Source organism: Gadus chalcogrammus, chromosome 5, assembly GCF_026213295.1.
Source record: "Gadus chalcogrammus isolate NIFS_2021 chromosome 5, NIFS_Gcha_1.0, whole genome shotgun sequence".
NCBI lineage: Eukaryota > Metazoa > Chordata > Actinopteri > Gadiformes > Gadidae > Gadus > Gadus chalcogrammus.
In genome coordinates this window covers 13,121,073-13,139,229 of record NC_079416.1, presented here as the reverse complement: position 1 = coordinate 13,139,229, position 18,157 = coordinate 13,121,073, and the positions used below count along the sequence as shown (strand labels likewise).

The following is an 18,157-nucleotide window of genomic DNA, read 5'->3' as shown; positions in this document are numbered from 1 at the left end:
GTGAATATATAATCCGATTGTAGTAAGTAGTGAGACACGTTAGTTCGGCGGCTGTCAATTTTTATTATTGGAAGATTTATTGTATGCGGAGTAGAAAATGGGGAAAGTGCTATCAAAGATCTTTGGCAACAAGGAAATGAGAATATTGATGCTTGGACTGGATGCGGCTGGCAAGACGACAATTCTCTACAAACTTAAACTTGGACAGTCAGTCACCACTATTCCCACAGTTGGTTTTAACGTGGAGACTGTGACCTACAAAAATGTCAAGTTCAACGTCTGGGATGTTGGAGGGCAAGACAAGATCCGTCCTTTGTGGCGACACTACTATACGGGCACTCAAGGGTTAATTTTCGTTGTGGATTGCGCGGACAGAGATCGCATCGACGAGGCAAGGCAGGAACTTCACCGCATCATTAATGACCGAGAGATGAGGGATGCCATCATCTTGATATTCGCAAATAAGCAAGACCTTCCGGACGCAATGAAGCCGCATGAAATCCAGGAGAAACTCGGCTTGACCCGCATCAGAGATAGAAATTGGTATGTTCAACCCTCCTGTGCGACCACAGGCGATGGACTGTATGAGGGGTTGACATGGTTAACATCAAATTACAAATCTTAATGATGAGTGATGACTGTTTTAGGTCAAAACTATAATGAAATTATGTTGCAAGTTACAAATAACTTCTCATATGGTAAAGAAAAAGTCAATTATCTTCCATTTATTTTTAATACTACGTTTACCCCACAACTAATTTATCTTTTACTGGGTTTGCTGGCTTAAAGTTTGCTTGTATGCAGTCACAGGCCTATATCACATTTGTTATCTTCGGGGCTTGCTTGATGAATATCAAACTAATTGGTCCTACTGTTGAAGCCACAGATCACCGCCTTTGCCTATTCTTTTTTTTTTCCTTTTGATATTTTCTAATGTAGGAGCTGGAGTTTTTATCATTCATTTTGGAGTCAAGCTGGTGTCATGGTTCTTAGATGGCCGGGGGTTTCCATTCACAAGAGTCATGTATGGTTTTCTTTTTCAATAGTGACATTTTCCATGTCAAGTAGCTCATAAGGGACTTTCAATCCTTAATGTGATGCAGAGTATTTCTTCTCATTGGTATTGACCGTAGCAAGAAAAAAGGAATCCCTTGACATTGCTTACATTTCACTGTCATCATTCAGGACTAAAAGAAGGAAAAAAGTGTGACTTCTGACATGTTTGTTCCCCCCTTCCCAGAGACCCCGTTCTCGGGTCTATCTAGTTATCAATTGGCCCATTGTGTCGCGTCCTAATACTTAATTGTGCTAATTACTTGATAGGCTCCACTAACTCTTAACATGCTTGTCAGGATGCATCTTAAGTTACGGTTAACATTCGTCATGTAGTCCGGTTAACTCCAAAGGAATCCCATTCTGCTCTGAGCTCTCGCAGTCTGCTACCCCATTTGATACGTCTCTGGATCGGGCCCACTATAAGATAAGCCTATATCTGTAGCATGAGTACAAAAGTACAGTAACCCTATCAGAATCCATTTCTTCAGCAGTCAGAGGGAACCACTTGTTGGTGATGTGTTGGTGACCGGTGGTGCAGCTCTTACTCCAATTTTGACTGGGTGGAGAACCATGTACAGAACAATGTCATTGTAATGTCTTATTAAAAAAAAAAAAGATTTTACAGGCCTCGTGTCTTTCTTCTATACCAGGGTCAGCAACCTTTTCAACATGCAGTGCCAGTTTGAAATTTTCTCGTTAATGAGTTAAACATTAAGCTGAATTATGACACAGCGACCAAAAACATTTCCAGAAGACCTGGAATTGTATGTTTTTTTTTGTTATATTTGCAACATGGGATTACAAATTATAATTACATATGTCCCATCTTAAAACACCACTTTCCTAAACTTATTTAAAAAAATATTTACAATTTTAGAAATCTATATGAGAATGGAACCATCCACATATCTTTAAGACATGTACAGCTTTGCAAAACCATGTGAAGGCATGCATACAGGCCACTTGCAACAATATTTTAAATATTTTGTTCCTCTATTTACTCACACAATAGGGTTTAGGACGAACTACTATTAATTGATCCCATTTCAGAACACTGCTTTCAGTAACTCATTTAAACATTTGGACTGGGAGGAAATGCCTCAAAACAATAAAGTGCAAAAAATTAATCGGTAGTAATGATGCCAGTGGTGGCACGCGTGCCTTGGGTTGCCGACCCCTGTTCTATACCATGAATCACAGCCTTACGGCTTGCCAGTAGCTTTGAATGTTTGTATGCCGGTATATTTACAGCCATTAGAGTATTTTTGATTTGGGTGAAGGAATACATTTAGACAGGGGACTGATAAAACCGACTTTACACATAGTATTGATAAAGTGTAGAGTGCAAAATCTGCCTTTGTGTGGTTGAACTCAGTAGGCCCCCCTTTCACTGACAAATTTGCCAGTGAATGAGAAAATGGACAAAACAGGAAGTGGAACTGCTGGTCTTCAATGAACTGCAATGGTCACGTGGTGTGTCGGGTAGGGTCACACTAGGCTGCAACATACAGAAAATATTGTTGGCCATAACTGCACAAATTAAACAGCAAAAATGCATTTGCGTTACAAGTATAGTCATGGGTATTGTTGCGGCTTGCCAACATTGAGAAAGGAAAATATATGATCAGAGGCAGTAGTATATCATTTAATATTTTGATATGTTATGCATCAGGCTATGCAACAGCTGCTTAGTTTGATGGGGTGTTTATGTCATCTACATACCTTGTATTATGCCTATTCTGAAGTAGAGAACATTAAATCTACTGAGCATATCTGCAGGGATACTTAACCATGCCAAATTTCTCACTCATTAATTAGACTCTGTCATTTTCATCCATTATCCATATTTGTTAATTTGATTAATAGATTTCCTGACATTTTCTGTGAAATAAACAAGGAAAAGCATTATGTTGATGCATGACACTCAGAATATGCCTCTTACTCCATTATGCCTGAAAGTTGTGTGGGGTCTGGCTAAAACCAAGGACAAGCAGACATTATTGATTATCCTGCTGTTAAACCAAATCGTTCTTTGTGTGTACATTCACAAACGTCTGCCAGACAAGCTATGCCTCAGGAGGATGTTTGCTTTCGCGTTGCTAAGGTTTCTGTCGGACAGGTCAGGTAACGCGCATGATTCACGCGTGAGAGCGGATGGAGAGAATAAAACCTGCATATGATGGTGGAAGGAAAGGATAAAAACCCATGCACTTGCACTTTCCTCTCTTTGAACAGACAACTGGGCTTAGGGAGACTGATGTGGCTGCTAAACACATACTTTGGGCCAGGGCCCAGTCAGAAGCCTTGATTAGACACCGATGGCAGTTTAATTGGTCTGTAATGGCCACAGTGGCCTCTTCATTACAACCATATGATTTCCACAGACGTTAAAGATGACACAGTGGCCCCACCCACCCCGGGGTGAGGGCTGAGACGGGCTCAGGTTTTATGAGCTGTCCTTGGTTACGATGAGACTTCCTAGCCCTTTTGTGAACTCCCTCTGGGTTTGGCTGGAATTCCAGTTAGAATTTTTTTTAAGAAAGTCTATATATATATAATATCTTCTAGGTATTGCTGAATATTTTGAGACAGATGTGAGTTGTCCTTTCCTGGCGGCTAAGATTTGAGGGAGAAATTTAATTTAATCTTATTCACCAATGAGTCCAACAGAAAACAAATGAAGCTGGGTTCAGTACATTTCCCCACCTACTGCAAAATTCCCCACCTACTTTGTACAGCGAGCCCAATAATCCGGATGACAAAATCACCTCGGGCAGCCAGAAGGTCGTGTTTGTTGGGGCTGTTCCTATAGCGATTCTTAAATATGGCTTGGCTCCTAGTTTTGGTATCAGAACTGACCCAGTCTTCAGTTCCTGATATAGTTCCTCTATACTGCAAATAGAGGAACACTTTATTCTGCCCTTCACATGCTAATGTTTAGCAACATTTCACTAGAGCCTTTGAATTGGTATAAAAGCCTTTAACGACAAGCCCACAAACATACCATAAGTTGCCTGTTTTTGGAGACTTGGTTTAATGGTTTTAGTGGACCCTGGTTTATCTCGACCCTGGTTGGGGAAATGAGCTTCACCCAGGATTTCATTGGTCTGTATGCAAACACCATTTGGCATATGTTACCAAAGCCACACCCAAGGGGATTGTTGTCCTACCTTTATTTTCTTTCTACTCATGTGTATACCTGTGCACGATTGAACATACATGCCTATTAAGGCCGATTATTTTAAGTATTCCAAATAGTTGAGTGGAGAAGCACACAGCTCTGCCCACTGACCATTATCATCAAGGATAAACATGCATTAACCCCTTTGGGGAGGGAACCACTTTCTTACCCTAATCCCTGCACTCATGCTGTGTCTGATGGATGGTTCCCCGTTAATAGAGAACACCCACACGGTTTGGAGCTAGGTCGGAAGTGGTTAAGTTTGGGGTTTTCTTTCTGTCGTTCTCAGACTTCTGAAAGCGTGCCTCTTCCTGCCTTGTGAAATGAATAAGCATACAAAGATGCACTCTGGCTTCTACTATGAGCTTGACTAGTCTATGGTTGATATCTTTAATGTTTTTATATAGTCTTTTACTTGAGAATTATAATTGACACCATTTGAAGGTTTTGGTGAGCAGTGCTATGGTGCACTGTGCTCTGGGCTTTGATCCAAGTTGCATTCCATTCATATCTGTGGCTCAAGGTCACTTTCATTTGGGGGGAAAATCGTGGTGGATTACAACCTTTTTATCACGGTCATTGAAACAATCATGACGTTCCATTTTAGTATGAATCTAAAATATAATCGTAACTTTCCAGTTGAAGCATAGAGCTGTATCTATGCATGCATTACCCCCGTGGCTCTATCCTCTTGGGAAAGGTAATGTTTCTATCACAGCTGTATTAATGTAATTAATGTTTACAGCTGTGTCTGAACTCCTCCAGCTGTGTTTTTTCAAGTTGATCTCAGTGAGGACATCACTGTGAATCGCCTCACACTGTGAGTTGTTAAATATGCCCCAAGGAGAATATTACAGGAGGATGGGAACACTCTGTTTTTTGAGGGTGGGGGGTTAAGGTATTGTTACAATCAATCTTTGTAAAGCTGAAAACCAGTCAGAATTAGTTTGAATTGTCCTAGATATACTAATTTCCACCAGTGATAGTCACGTTAGACAGACAAGACAACTCCTAGCTCTTTACACAAAAGTCGCTCCAACAGTCATCATAGTACTGGAGTGCGGTTTAACCAGATTAAAAGGAACAGGTGTGATTCAGCTTCCAATATCAACCTTCAGTAGCTGTTTCCTCTTTCCTGCTTAAAGACTGAAACACATCAGCGACAATATGATGGACACTCCCCACGTTCCAATGGCTCCCTTCAGAGGACTGCACCCCGCTGCACGGAGAAGCGCCCCGGCTGGGCCGTATCTACCGCATCTAACAAGATTGCTGTAATTGCACAGAAGTCAGTGTTTGCTTACAGTGACAGTATGCCACACATTAGCCAACAGTCTGTGCCCGGAGAAACCCGTACATCCGTACCAAGCCCGGCCCCATTGCTCCTATACAATGGGGCCGGGACTACAAAGGGGTAATGACTCAGGAAAACAGACATGGACACCACACCACACACACACACACACACCACCCCCTCCCTCTCTTCCTCCTGCTCCAGAGGAACAGCACAGTGTTATGCCATATGTTTAAGACAAACACTGGATCGATTCATTGGCTCTTATTCAGAAACAATTCTCACTATCACACATTTGTCCTATTGAGCAGGGAGTTGTTTCCTCGTTTTAAATGCATACTTCAAGTACAGGACTCTTATGCATCTATAATTTAGTAATATGACTGTCCTAACAATGTTTGTGTAGGCCGATACTAATGGTAAATAATGAAGAGTGGAATAGTGAGGTCGGTGCATCCAACATGCTCTTCCATGCTGATATCCTATAACTGCTGCCCAGCTGTCCTAACAGAATCCCTGCTGGTGGGGGGGTCAGGGTGCAACCGTTGAGACTGTGTCAAAGTGGGCGGAGTCTATTTACCAGTTGTATCTATAAATCAGAGTTGTGCTAGTGAGAATTGGTCCTGTATGAGTATGGAAAAAAGGGAAAGCTGCACAATCAGAAGACTCACTTTCTGCCTCCCTCGTCTATTTTTAATTAGCCCAGTTTGGTGTCTATTCTTGAGCCACTCCCTGCTAACTGGTGAGAAAATTAGGCTTCTATACTGGAACAGTGTCCCCTGGCTCCTGGCAGTGTGATGATGACGATGCCACAAAGGCCCCACTGTGTCGCTTGGCTGTGATGCAGCAAAGTAAAAAAAAAACAGCACACAGCCTTTTGAGTCACGCTCCATGCCTCCTCCACCCATCCTGCTGATGTTTCTCTCAATTCTGCTGTTAAAAACTATGAGAAAATACTTAAATGGCAGATGGTGATGGTGTTTTATTAGGTTTAATGCCGTTAACAGGGATGCCTCAAATATAACAGAGCAGAGATGTACCTCTGCGCTGTCATAATGGACAGAATTGTCAACCTGTGAACTTTAATGAGTACCTTTGATAGTCGTTAACTCTCTTATTGCTCTCTCATTACACAGGTGAGTCATTGCCATTTTTAGCACCATCTGTTGGTGGGCAATGACCACATTATGGCTTTGCTGTACTCGTTCAGTGTGAGGATCTTCCATACCACCACACTTGAAATTCCATTCAATTTCAAAAGGGGATGCTTAAGCTGCAAGGTTTCAACAGTTACTGGGGAGCCAGAATTCGGTACCAACTCAAAGAAAAGGAATTAGCCCTCATGTACTCTGACCAAGGTCAAAGAAGAGACTATGGGGATTGGTTTTCTAAATATCCCATGGGCCAGATGGGCCAAGTCAAAGTGTCAGTGCAGGGGTGGGAAAATGAACTCAAAGCAGAAGGCTATGCATAGCACATCCCTGACTAGCCATTATTTCACTGTTCAACTGCTACAGCTGCGCTTACAGTAATTTCTGGGAGCAGAATAATACACAAAAGCCTAAAGGACTCCAGTGTTAAACCGTCATTTCTCAGAAACATAGCACTCACGTTTAAGCTATGTCTGTAGACATAATTTACCATCCATTTCCAGGGATATATATATATCCAAAGCTTAACCTATGTATCAATCTACAATCAACTTATTTGAATTCAGAAAATAAATACTGTGGAGAAATGCAGATCACTTTCACAAGTACAAAATCCAGTCACTAAATGAATGCAAGGTCCTGTGCCATCGCAGATAGTCCGGTTACATTCTGAACAGATTCTTGGCCAGCAGTTTATCCTTGCTCTTATCCACCTCCTTACAATTACCTCACTAGTCTCAGCCTTGGAACAAACGCTACTTGTTATTAGTGGGCCTACGGCCTAGAACATTTTACTTATTATCCTGGTGAACTCAAGAGTTGAAGGCCGCCGTTCCCAATGCATACAGCCCCCACTATGTAAACAGGGGGGAGGTGGGATGAAAGGTAGTGGGGCCACTGCATGCCTGTGGACGTACGGGGCGTGCTGCATGGTTTATGCCTGAAATAAGGGCCATAATCTTCCAGCTAATCTGGGGCTTTTAAAAGGCATTCCTCTTGCATGGTGGGCGGTGCCGTTCAGGGTGTCTGACAGGCAGCCAGTGCAGTTTCAGCTCTGAAATTACAGGCATTTAACCTAGTGTTTATCTACCTCTTTCCCTCAACTTTGATGTATTAGCAATGCATTGTATCTATATTTTATATTCCTTGTGCTATGATGTAATATCTCAGATTTACAATAATATAATCTTTTCATTTTGCCTACCTGGCTCTTTAGATAATCTTGGGGGTGGACTAGTAAAGATTAGATTATCTTTAGTGTAGAGATAATCTTCAGTAATTCAATTTGAACAATTGATGCCCCCTAGTGTTTGTGGCATAATCCACCAATTATCTGAATGTATGCTATTACTTATTATACATTGTTGAAAAGGATAAATCCTTATTACTAGAATCAAATAAATCTGAGACATGGCCAGTTAGAAAACATCATAGAAGGGCACTAAAAAATGAGAGGCCTCCATAACCAATGGTTCAATCAAATAGCCCTGAGCGGAGTGTGTATTGTAAATGCTAAATGTCAGAGTGTTCTTGGTCGAAATGAACCCCAGACAGAAATCAGAGGATGATTCAAAGTATCATCCGTAATAAAAAGATACAGCACATCCACTCACAGCAACCTTGCATAATGTCAACACATTATCTAAGCTGTCTGATGACTAATACTAATAATAGTCTTTAATCCCCCCAACCTTACAGGACTAATTGGACATTAGACTGCCTTGGCATAAGATTAAGGCGCTGGCTGAACGAGGAAGGGGCAAGCGCCAGGCCTTTTGTTGAGGACACCCACAACTCGATTTAACAACACGGTGCAGATAGAATACAGCTTGTAAACTGCCAAAAAGCTCACTCAAAATACAAGTACACAGCGAAAGGAATATAAAGAGAACACACATGTAGGCTTATGGTTTCTCTTAGGATTTAGTATTATTAAAAAGGATAGTATAAAAGAAATTCAGATAAAAAAGGTTTAACTGAATCACTGATGTCATACAATTAACAAGGTAGAAAGGTTTATTTGATTGTAGGGAGGATATCTGTTGTTCCTTACAATTAATTTGTTTTAAGAGAAAAACACATAAAGACACTAAAACTTAGTGAATTAACAATTACCGGATGAAAGTCACAAAAAAAATTCACACACTTCTTCAAAACAGAAGGACAAATTATTAACAAATATTCTTATGCCTCACTCAGGAAAGGCAAATGTTATAAAAAATAATTCAGATATTCCGTTTTATATTCAGTATTCGGATGTCCGGACTGCTGAATTCTGGGTCTTGCTGTTCTAAAGGAACTGCCTCCCAGTTGAAGTCTTTCCGCAGCAACTTAAAAAAATAAGCAATAATCAAGCATACATGCAATTCAAAAAATACAAAATAATGATTTGTTCACTGGAAGATAAGGGATAGATAACAATATACATTATTTTCTTACCTCGAAGAACTGTGCTTCGACTTTTGGGTTAATGCCAACAGTTCTGTGCTCATAGCAGCAAATGATGCAAGTTGAGGGTCCGGAAAGTTTCTTCAAGCTTTCCACCAATGGCACAACAGACTAAAACATATAGGCTTAATGAGACATGTTGCAAATCTGCAATATATGAATTTCTATCACAATGTTTATTTATTATTATTCATTTATTAGTTTGTTTTATTTTAGAGGAATACTTTGATTCTGAAAATGATGAAATCATCTGTTCATAATAGCCCTAATACATACGACATTACCTGTTCATAATAGATACAATCCGCCATCAACACATAGTCTGGAGGTGGGAGGAAATCCGAAACATCTTCACCCCTTTAAAACGGATAATCAATTACATTCAACATTTTGGAAAGCTCTTAGGAATTCAATTAGGTCGGCTAGGTCGAGTTTATAAGGAACTCCAAAACAGGCACAGATGTAAAACAGAAAATAAGTACAAACCATTTAAGTACCTTGGCAGTGATGGATCCACAGCTAATAACCCCCTTGTTTTCTTCGATATTTACTTGCAGGAGTGTCTGCAAATCCTCCAAGTCTGTCACGGTGACGTGAGCTCTGTTACGATTAATACAATTAATTATTTCAACACATTCAAAGTAAAACGTTACCTATAACGTGACAGCACTAATCATGACAGTTTGAGACTAAATGTATCTGAATACCAAGTTACCCTAATGATGCAGCCATCAGCCCAACAACTCCAGTGCCTGCTCCCAACTCCAGTACATGTTGGCCAGCCCATCTGTTCCCTCCGGTAGCCGGGTCCTTAAAGCTTCTCGTTTCCAGATATTTTGCCAGCACGATCGCTGCATCCCAAACCACACAACCAACGTCTCCTTTGTGGCATTGTTTTAATTTGAGAACACACCCATCATTTTTCTCGATTTCTCTCACAAAATAGCTACTTTCATTTTCTGCCGCCATACTTAAGACGTAAGAGTCCGCGCTGATAAACTTCCCCACATTCCTTCCTCCCTAACTGAAGGTTCCTCTTCGTCATGTTCCTCTTCGTCATGTTCCTCCTCGGCTGACAGCCAAGTCCTTCTTTATGAAATATTTTTTATATAGTCAGTATATATAATTGTGTTCGAATATTTTAATATCACTATCAATTCTCAAAAGTATAATTTTGGACTAGATTCTTAAATTAGAAAACAAAGGATTTATGCTCGGTTATAGACTACTGGATGGTTTAAAACCGTTTAATGTAAAATATTTTTTTCATAAAAGTTGGTTAAAAAGCGGGATGGGACTTTATAGTTATATTATATGTAAAAATCCAATATTAATGCAAACATTACGCGCGTGTTACGAAACGCGCGAGAGCAGCACCTTGTACAATACATACGCGCGCACGCGCTTCTCGTGACAAGTTTATGGCGGTTTTCTTAGTTTTTGCTAACGGCAAAAACATCTAGTTAGCTATCAAGAATTGAATATGTTTCAAAGCAGCACGGAGGAGGTGACCACGGGCGGCGGAGGCACACCTGAATCAGGACAAAGCTCTGGCGTGTCTCCGTTGGGTCGAGGTAGGCATGATGTGCCGGTCTCCATGGACCCCGGGTCATCCTCATCCTCATCACGCCAGAGTTCAGGGGCGCCAAACACAAGTTCTCGCCGCGCTTCATCACCTGCGTCCGGTATGTGATGGTGACTGCCATGATAATAAATAGGCCTGCATTAACTGTTGAACATTCCAGATTGAGAATAATTATATTTATACATGCCAATGAACAAACAACCTCAAGAGGCAATACAGTGAGGAAGTCTTAATGCTAATGTTCACAGTTATTTTGGACTGAATTACAATTCTGAAATGGCTTCCCCTCACCTTGATTTGATACAGGTCCATCTCAGCATCTTTTTAGATTGGGTCAGGCTGGTCACTTCATCCCTCCATCTACCACTGGCAGCTCTTTCAGGGGAACCCCACGATTCAGGAAGACCCCAGGTTCTGGTGGCCCAGGGGCCCATTCTGCACGAACCCCGCTTACTGAGCATACCGGTACACTACAGCACTAAATCCTGGTCTATTAAAGCGACAGACACAGTTACATTTACATTAAGGACATTTAGCAGATGCTTTAATCCAAAGCGACTTACAATAAGTTAATTTGTCAGAAGAAAGTGAAACTATAGCGCTGTCGGTACAGTAAGGATATTCATAGAACAAATTGCCAAGCACTAACAATTGTTAAGTTAACCTCTTCCCCATAAAGTACAAAGATAGCTAGGAAGATAGCTATACAAAGAACTATTTTATAGTGCAAGGACGTACAACATACAATAAGTGTACATTAAGTGCCAGGACGTACAACATTTGTGCCAGGATGTACAACATAAGACACAACTATCCCATCAATGTTCTCATTCTAACTTCTCCGATGGTGTAGGAACGACCTGCTCTTCTGCTGCCTCCACCAGCTGTGCCTCGGTGATTGTTGCTGTGGTGGAAGGCCGGGGTTTGGCCAGGGGAGAGATCGGTATGGCCAGCCTCAACTTAAAATGCCCCGAGCTTGTCCTCTCTCAGTTTGCAGACACAGGGACCTATGCTAAGGTAACACAGTCACAACTTATAAATGTCGGCTCACTCGTCTACATTCCAGGTTTATAGGGGTGTGTGAATCCGGAGTACTAATGCTGTTCATTTGAAGGTAATCACCAAGCTTCATATCCTGGTGCCGTTGGAGATACTGATGCCAGACACAGCCAGCGAGAAGGGTAAAGGGACCAAGCTGTTCAGCCTCATCACAGAGAACTTCCAGGTGCTAGTGCAACACAGAACCCTGCCACCAGAAATATCATATTCACCAGAAATAACAAACTCCAAACCGGGGCCTTGTTTTACCCGTTGGTTATGTGTTCCTGTCAGACGGTTGCTTTTACTGCAATCCAAAGGAAGTACTTCAACGAGAGGAAGGGACTGGAGTACCTTCAACAGCTGTGCGCTCCAGAGTTTGGGACAGTCGTCATGGAAGTGCAGGCTAAGTACGCTGCGTTGTTTTGGAGCTAAGCGGCAGAGATTGTAAATACGCACGAAACAAAACAAGAAAGTTCACACATGGGAGCTCATGTTCAGCGTTTACCTAGACTCTGCATCGCCAACCCCCCACACCCCTGTTGCACACTTATTGTATGCTGTAAATCCTGCCATTTAATGTCCGCACTTATTGTATGTATATATGTACGTCCTTGCACTTAAAAAATAGTACTCAACATTGTGTAGGATTTATCCTAGCTAGCTTTGTTGTATACAGGGGAAGGTGTTAATCTAGGTCGCTTTGGATAATAGCGTCTGCTATATGCCCTGAATGTAAATGTAAATCTACTTTCCCACATGTCCTTTTTGTTAGGTATTATTGCTTGGCGGCTGCGGCCTCATTGCTGAAATACTTAGAGTTCATCCAGAACTCCATTTATGCTCCGAAGTCGCTTAAAGTCATCTTTAAAGGGAGTGAACAGACCGCCATGATCGACTCAGCGTCTGCCACTAACTTGGAGTTGGTGGTGAACAACAGGGACCGCAGGTATAAGGCAATCATACAATCTTCTTAACAGATATAATGTCCTACTCCCTACCATTACGATGGCCCTGCAGCTAGGCCTACCACATGGCACAAATACAATAATCATGTATTGATAAAAATGTTATGTTTGCCTAAAAAATATATGTAGACTATACGCAAACCTTCCTGCACTCAATGCATTGCCAATGAGTAACAATAAGTCAGGGTTCCATTCTATCTCTGTTGACTGCATTTCTCGGCGGGAGTCCTGCTAGAGTGTTTGGTGTATCTGTCTGATGCGTGTACCTAGGAGCGAACACACTCTTTTTGGAGTGCTCAACTATACAAAGACTATGGGTGGTGGTCGAAGGCTGCGCTCCAACATCCTGGAGCCGCTGCTTGATGTGGATACCATCAGCCTCCGCCTGGACGCCATACAGGAGCTGCTGCAGGAGGAGGAGCTGTTCTACGGCCTGAGAAATGGTCAGGTTAAAGGGGACCTATTATGCTTTTTCGACTTTTATGACCTATAAACGTTGTTGATAGTCATGTTTAACCATACTAAAGTGTCAAATGATGACGTACATGCATTTCGACGTATTCCCTGCTGACAGTCTGGGGTGGCTGTGCAGAGCGCTAAACACTCGGGACAACGATTGCGATTCACTTGTTCACATTTCCGGGAAACATCTACGTAGACGTACTCCTGCCACGCCCCCATATGCCTGGTCAAATCTGGCCGTGCGCGCACTCCAAGGTAACCAATCACAATGGAGATGGGTTGGCAGGAGGGGGGCGAGGGGGCGGAGAAGGACGAAACGGAGCGTTGACAGAGAAGGCTGAAAGCGCCAAGATGAGAGGAAGAGTTTCCCGAAAATCTACATTGTTTTTTGTGTATGGTTAAACATGACTATCAATCATTATAACAACGTTTATAGGTCATAAAAGTCGAAAAGCATAATAGGTCCCCTTTAATAAAGCGCCGCTTTGGGTTACAGGATCATCTGTATTGCACAGAGATTTTGTACGATGGCCTAAAGTTTGACTTGTATTTTCTTCTAGCAATAGGTCATTTCCTCGACATAGATCAACTGCTCTCGGTCCTTGTCCAGATTCCAAAGCAGGAAACGGTGTGTGGGGTGGATACATTGCTTTTAGTTATATTATTTTACGGTTTATCAAATATGAATATTGGCTTTATTGGAGTAATCATTAAATATTAAATATTTAAAATAAAGTTTTAAAATTAAATTATGAATTTTTCAGTCAAAACATTGTAAATACAGTAAAAAAACATTCATACACAGTAATATAAAAGGGATCATCAGCATTCAGTGGTTTGAATCAAGTATATATTATATATAATTTAAATTCTACTGCTGTAATCTAAAGTGCACCCTGCTCTGACTTGATACTGTTTACTCTATGTCTGAAGGTACAAGTTGCTGAGGCCAAAATCACACACGCCATTCAGTTGAAACACACACTGGATTTAGTGCCATCCCTAAGGGTATGTCTTTGTTAGTATGCAATATTTTAAATGAACTTAACAAATGTATGTAGCATAAAACATTAAAATCATTGTATATCAACAGATGGTGTTAGGGAAGTGCACCACTGCTCTGCTGAAGGCTTACAGCACCTCGCTAGAGGATAACAGGTAAACACAGTACTGTTACGCTCTCATGGTAAATACTCTCCATTTGACTCTGCTCGTTGTCGTTTACTGGACTGGCTATGAATAGTTTGACCCTTGAGCTGATTCCTGTGTCCTGTACCTTCTCACACGTTAAGGTTTGACACAATCCTGGAGCAGATCAAGACAGTAATTAACGATGACACCACCTACATGAAGGGCAGCCTCAGCATGCGCACTCAAAAGTGCTACGCTGTGCGGCCCAACATCAACCAGTTCCTGGACATTGCCCGACGGGCGTACACTGAGATAGTGGATGACATTGCCGGTACTTTTCCTGGATGGGCCGATATTACGCTCTGTCTTCCAATGTTGCTTGCATTGTAACACAATGACTTAACAAACCATTTGGTGATCACCAGGGCTGGTTGACCAGCTGGGGGAGAGGCATGGCCTGCCCATGCGTACCAGCTTCAGCACGGCCAGAGGTTTCTTTATCCAGATGAAGCTTGAAGGGGCAGCCTTTCCAGACGGAAAGCTCCCAGCCGAGTTCCTCAAGGTGACAATGAGCCCTCTGTGGGCTTAAGGTCTTTCCGTGATGCCTTTGTATTCCTTACGTTGTGGATTGATGTGATGCATTAGTCTCCCCAACTCTCCACCCCAGGTAACCAAGCAGAAGAACAGCTACAGCTTCACTACTGCAGATCTGATGAAGATGAACTACCGCTGTGATGAGGCCCTGAGGGAGATCTTCCACATGTCCTATGTGTAATTAGCTACGAATAATACGTCTTATCCGAAAGAACAACGATCCAATAAGTTCTTACATTACTGCAGGAAAATGTATATGTTGGCACTTAAATGCAAAAACGTTTTTTGCATGATTTATGTGAAGGGGAAAAATAATATAACTATTTTGATAACTAGCAGAAGAAATTTATTATTTTGTTGTTGCCCAGGAGAGGGTGCTATTTTTCAAATTATATTTTGCTCGCATTCATGACCCACAACCAATATATCCCTGCAGGGTAATATGCCAACTGCTGAGTATTGTCCATGAGCACATCCACTGCCTCTACAAGCTCTCAGAAGCGGTCTCAATGTTGGACATGTTGGTGTCGCTTGCTAATGCATGCACAATGTCAGAATATGGTAAGTCTGAAGAAAAAAACATTATTAATGTCATTTTAGTCTCAGTTACCTCAATCATCATTATTCATAATTACAACAAATGAGCATAAGTATGAGTGCCTATAATGTGTAATGCAACAGTCAGCCTGTTCCCTACCACGCATTGCAGCCCCACGTTGCTATGCTAAATTTGCAGCTGGTCTCAATTTAGTTGTGTGTGGGAAGTGCCTGCGTTAGCATCAGCCCTATCCACCACATGGGCAGCAAGAACAACCCCTCAGCTGTCTCAACGCATCTCTGTATAGCCGCTTGCTGACTGCACCGCCCCTTCCATGTCAGCCAGCTTGCACTCAGATTACACTTGTTACATAAGCTCTCCACAGTATTTAACTAGACCCATATCTACCGAGCTGGCTCGGCTCACTGAGCACACAACTCCCTCAAACATTTATGTTGTTTTCTTCTAGCAAAACCAAAACTCTTTCTCTTTGATAACTTTTTCCAGAGCCAAATTGTACCCATAACCTATTAAGTATTGATCGGTATGATTGCCAAGTTGTTATTTGCAAGCCTAAAGACCAAATGCATCCTTTGCATGTGGATTTTAAAGAACTTACTGCTATGAAGGTATAAAAGTATAAAACTGTTTAAACATTACGCACAATTACACTATATAAATATATTAAAAAGTGTTAAAAAATTCAGTATAAATACAATGCATGAATAACAATACATTGGTTTCTTGTGTACGGTAGTGCGTCCAGAGTTTACAGACACACTGGCCATCAAACAGGGCCGCCATCCCATTCTGGAGCGCATCGCCGGCCGGCAGCCCGTGTCCAACAACAGCTACATCTCAGACGGAGCCAACTTTGTCATTGTCACTGGACCCAACATGAGTGGAAAATCCACTTACCTCAAACAGGTGGCGCTGTGTCAGATCATGGCTCAGATAGGTGAGGAACAGTCTGTATCCTATGAATTGTGAAATACTTCCTTCCACATTGTATAATGTGAGGACTTAGACATATGGACTTGTAAACAAACATTGAACCGTTTTCCAGGCTCCTTCGTTCCTGCAGAATATGCCTCGTTCCGCATCGCTGATCAGATTTTCACCAGAATCGGGGTGGATGATGATTTTGAGACCAACTCTTCCACCTTTATGGTGGAAATGAAGGAGGTACATTTGGTTCATCGTGTTTGCTTGCTTTTGCTGGTTATTGTGGGCTTTTTTTAAAAGCATATCATGTTATTATTGCATCCCTTAGGTCTCCTATATAATCCACAATGTAAGCAGTAGATCTTTAATCATCATCGATGAGTTGGGGCGTGGCACCAGTGCAGAGGAGGGTATTGGCATCTGCCACTCGGTGTGCGAGTTCCTTCTGAGCCTAAAGGTATGTCCTTCCGCATGCCATCCCAAAACTGCATATCCACTCCCTATTCTGACTCATGCAGAACCTGTATCGCCCATCAATGCCTTCTCTTCAGGCCTAACAAGTAAACCAATTTTATATAGAATACAAAGGTTAATGGGTAGTGTGGTGTGTCACAATGTGTTGTGATAATTGTTTAATAATGAACAGGATTGCTGTCAAACTTCTTGTAGGCATTCACTTTGTTTGCAACACACTTCCTGGAGCTCTGCCAGCTAGAGGCTCTCTATCCCAACGTGGAGAACCAGCACATGGAGGTGCAACACTCGCGCGGGGAGGCCGGCGCAGAGACAGTGGTCTTTACCCACGTGCTGTGTCGAGGACGCTCGGAGGAAAGACAATACGGTGCTGGATCCTGGGCATGGCATTGTTCTCCGCTGTAGAGTCCAGTGGTTGAACAAATGGTTTTGTGGTTTTTGCTCTGCTAGGTTTGAGAGCAGCAGAGATGACTGCCCTGCCACAAAGCATTATCCAAAATGCAAAGGCCATTTCCTCAAGGGTCAGCCAGCATCTTTTGGTAGGCTTCCTGTGGCGTCATGGTGTACACATACCATGAAAATACTTTGTATCATGTATTTATATTTTATTATTTATATTAAAAATGCACTGTGTGCATGATGTGAATCATACAACTTAAGTTAAGCAGTGTCACTATTCCTGGAGCAGTGTGCCATTTCAGTGGCACATTGCAGACCACTAATGTTGAATGATATAAAAGTGTCCCTACTTTGAGCCATTGTATTATCACATATCTGCGGACATCTAACTTTATGACATCTAACTTTATGGACATCTTACTTTATATTATACCCCCCCTCCCCCCCTTGACTAGGCCAAACAGCAGAGTGATCCAGAAACACAACAGCAGAGAGCAGTGCACCACCTGGCCACTCGCCTCTTGCAGACTGCTAGGAACTCTAAACTGGACCAAGACAGCCTGAGAATCTATCTGAAAGGCCTGAAGAAGAACTATGAGGCATCTATACAGGCAACAATGCAGGCAGGGGATGTAGAGGAAGAATAAGTGGTTTGATTGTCCTTTGGGGTCACATATAACTCTAAGAGGGATAGAGGCGTTTCAGAATGATGAAAATGTTGTTATGAATATATTTATGTTGATAAATTATTCAGTTGGGAAACCCCACCTTCTTCTATGACAATGGAATGCTACATGTAAGGGCGAGGATTTTCAGTGAGTCGTCCAGACTGAGGAAAAATCCATTCTCTTCGGTCGGTCCCGAGTAGCAAAACATGCGCGCCTCGTCAGCCT

At 42.0% G+C, this 18,157-nt stretch overlaps 3 protein-coding genes across 5 annotated transcripts; 2 read left to right on the top strand and 1 right to left on the bottom strand.

Annotated features, from left to right (window-relative positions):
- Nucleotides 1-715, top strand: arf6b (ADP-ribosylation factor 6b). Its single transcript, XM_056590015.1, has one exon. It carries the CDS (start codon nt 98-100, stop codon nt 623-625), a length of 528 nt encoding a protein of 175 aa, XP_056445990.1. The 5' UTR covers nt 1-97; the 3' UTR covers nt 626-715.
- Nucleotides 716-6,471: 5,756 nt separating this feature from the next.
- Nucleotides 6,472-10,156, bottom strand: vcpkmt (valosin containing protein lysine (K) methyltransferase). Its single transcript, XM_056591188.1, has 5 exons — nt 9,846-10,156; nt 9,617-9,730; nt 9,415-9,487; nt 9,122-9,241; nt 6,472-9,012 (listed from the first exon to the last, which is right to left on the bottom strand). The coding sequence occupies exons 1-5, from the start codon at nt 10,097-10,099 to the stop codon at nt 8,908-8,910; spliced, it is 666 nt and encodes a 221-aa protein (XP_056447163.1). The 5' UTR covers nt 10,100-10,156; the 3' UTR covers nt 6,472-8,907.
- A 403-nt stretch (nt 10,157-10,559) lies between these two features.
- msh4 (mutS homolog 4) lies at nt 10,560-18,002 on the top strand. 3 transcript variants are annotated; one of them, XM_056590197.1, is made up of 20 exons: nt 10,560-10,704; nt 11,022-11,180; nt 11,569-11,732; nt 11,830-11,940; nt 12,048-12,163; nt 12,529-12,702; nt 12,992-13,164; nt 13,744-13,811; nt 14,117-14,191; nt 14,277-14,341; nt 14,476-14,645; nt 14,740-14,876; nt 14,982-15,085; nt 15,345-15,469; nt 16,204-16,404; nt 16,513-16,631; nt 16,720-16,848; nt 17,061-17,232; nt 17,316-17,404; nt 17,720-18,002. In XM_056590197.1, the coding sequence occupies exons 1-20, from the start codon at nt 10,614-10,616 to the stop codon at nt 17,909-17,911; spliced, it is 2,634 nt and encodes an 877-aa protein (XP_056446172.1). In that variant the 5' UTR covers nt 10,560-10,613; the 3' UTR covers nt 17,912-18,002. The 3 variants fall into 3 exon arrangements, 2 of the variants coding, with proteins under 2 accessions (XP_056446172.1, XP_056446171.1); XM_056590196.1 differs by having other exon boundaries at nt 10,560-10,815; XR_008895572.1 differs by lacking the exons at nt 16,720-16,848; nt 17,061-17,232; nt 17,316-17,404; nt 17,720-18,002 and adding an exon at nt 15,954-16,075 and having other exon boundaries at nt 10,560-10,815; nt 16,513-16,602.
- Nucleotides 18,003-18,157: the final 155 nt, after the last annotated feature.